Here is a 2,155-nt window from a genome sequence, read left to right as displayed (position 1 = left end):
CTATTGATCTCAGACATACTCATTTTCATTTAACATTATTTGAACAGCTAGAGTCTCATGGCTCATAGCTTGTGGGCAGTACAGCAGAGACAACATTTGCAAGCCCTTTTCCCCATTTGCTGATGAGGTAAATCTTAGCAAATTCCTTATGGGGAACCCCCAGGGAAAGGTCTCCTATGGAAAAATAGCCTAATGTCTGGGCAGGTGACTAATTCTGTTCTCTACAGATACATTCACAGCAGATAATTTGTGGCCTCGGTGACATGGGGACATACCCATGGAAATCCCATATAGAAAGTTGTCAGGAAGGGAAGGAAGAAAACAGCATGGGCTTGATGTAATTAGATCTGGATATACATGCATACCCATGCGCACAGTGTCTCAGCTAACCAGGGGAAAAGTTAACCAGGGAAAAAGCTCAAACACAGGCTCCCTGTACCTCCATAAACATGAAGATCTATGACAGTGGGAGAAGATAGAATATGGTGCAGGGAGGCATTAAGACATTTTTCAGTAGTTTCATCACATGGAGCATGAGGTCTGTTCAGGGTCCCAAATAACTTCTTTGCCAAATTAATCTGCAAAGGACTTTCTCATAAGTAGCTCTTACAAAACCACCCTGCCCATGAGCAAATGGATGTAAGGGCCAAAAATAAGTGTCAAAGGTGATGAACACCATGCTAGGATCTGTGGAGTCACCAGGTGATATCAGTAGAGATGCTGGTGGCTTAGATGATCCCAAACTGGGCCAGCTCGTGCAGTTCCAGATGGCTGAAAGCTTCCCATGGGCAAATCACTGTGATATCTGCAAAACAGAGAGAAGGAGAAATGGGTTCTGGTCACTGCATTTCTTGGATTTCTTTTGTATTAATGGAAAGGTTTATTTACTCAGGAAGCATTAAGAATGAGACTCCATTTGAAGATTAAATGAGCAGGTGAGCTCTTCAAATCTAGTACTTCCTATCAAACCAAACCAGGTCAGTGTATTTTCTCCTGTGCCATCTTTCTCTGTGGGCAAAAGCAAACCAGCATTTCCTATAGTCTCTTCAGTGACTGTGTAGACTGACACAAAAAATCATTCCAGTTACATGTTTTTTCCTGTTCTTATAAACTACTTGTAGCCAAACTGTGATCTCCTTGAAGACGCGTGCAATCTTAAACCAGATTCTGAGTAATTTGGTCTACAACATTCAGGGTCTTTAACTTTTTGATAGGTGAAGTTGTTACTGATGCCTAAGAAGTCCTGACTGGCTACAGCTCATCCAGTTCATGTTTCTCAATCCCTGATGAGTGCACAAAATTTTTAAAATTAGGATTCTGATGATAACACAAATACTTAACCAGCTGGGATTTAGTTCCTGTGGTTTTTTGTTATTAATAGCTTAGCATTTGGCATTTCTTTGAGAATTTCATTCTGCTGAAATTCTTAGCCAGAATATTAGCAGAAAACAAACAAGCACATTTGCAGCCAAATTAAAGTATCCAGAAATTGAAGCATGCCTAAATAGCCTTTCTGTCTTATAATGTATATAAGCATAAGCATGACTGTGGCAGCTTGCAGAGGGAGTACTAGCCTCCTTTGGTGACCCTGGTAGCTGCAGAGAGGCCGGGGAGACAGAGGCCACCCCAGAGAGTCCTCTTCTGTGCTGAAGCATGACTACACTTGTGTTAAAGAAGGTCACGACAACAACATCCTGCAGGGCTTACCTGTGCCCAGTCCCTCCATGCCTGGGATGTCATCTCCAAACCTAGGGGAGAAAAGAGCAGATGAGGGAGTGTTTGGGCCAGCAGCACCCAAGAAAGGGGAGCTGCCCTGCATCTCCAGCCAGGGAGGAGAATTGCAGATGGGCAGCAGATGAAGGAAAACAGCTCTGGGCGGGAAAGCTGATGACACCAGGGGGCCGAGGGAGGCCTCCTGACTCCTTGCCCAAAGGAAGATGGTACCCAGAAGCCCAGCTTAGCAGTGGGGAGCCGCCCGACTAGCATGGCTTCTTTCCTTTCCAAAATGCCCTTACCCTTTTACTCCTTTTTTAGGGGGCTTGCTCTTGAATTGCCTTGTCTGTCGCTGCTTGAACTTGGGAGGCCCCTTGCGTGGTGTGGTGGGACCAGTTGTAGCCTCTCCAGTGTTGAGGTTGGTGGGTGGGTTCTCACTCAT

The 2,155-nt window shown here is 44.9% G+C and overlaps 1 protein-coding gene across 1 annotated transcript; it reads right to left on the bottom strand.

Moving 5' to 3' along the window:
* Positions 1 to 728: 728 nt before the first annotated feature.
* Positions 729 to 2,155, bottom strand: PDE6H (phosphodiesterase 6H). Its single transcript, XM_009950015.2, has 3 exons — positions 2,016 to 2,155; positions 1,708 to 1,748; positions 729 to 805 (listed from the first exon to the last, which is right to left on the bottom strand). Exons 1-3 carry the CDS (start codon positions 2,153 to 2,155, stop codon positions 729 to 731), a joined length of 258 nt encoding a protein of 85 aa, XP_009948317.1.

Source organism: Leptosomus discolor, chromosome 1 (assembly GCF_034619465.1).
Source record: "Leptosomus discolor isolate bLepDis1 chromosome 1, bLepDis1.hap2, whole genome shotgun sequence".
NCBI classification, from domain to species: domain Eukaryota; kingdom Metazoa; phylum Chordata; class Aves; order Leptosomiformes; family Leptosomidae; genus Leptosomus; species Leptosomus discolor.
This window is presented reverse-complemented; position numbering and strand designations above follow the sequence as displayed.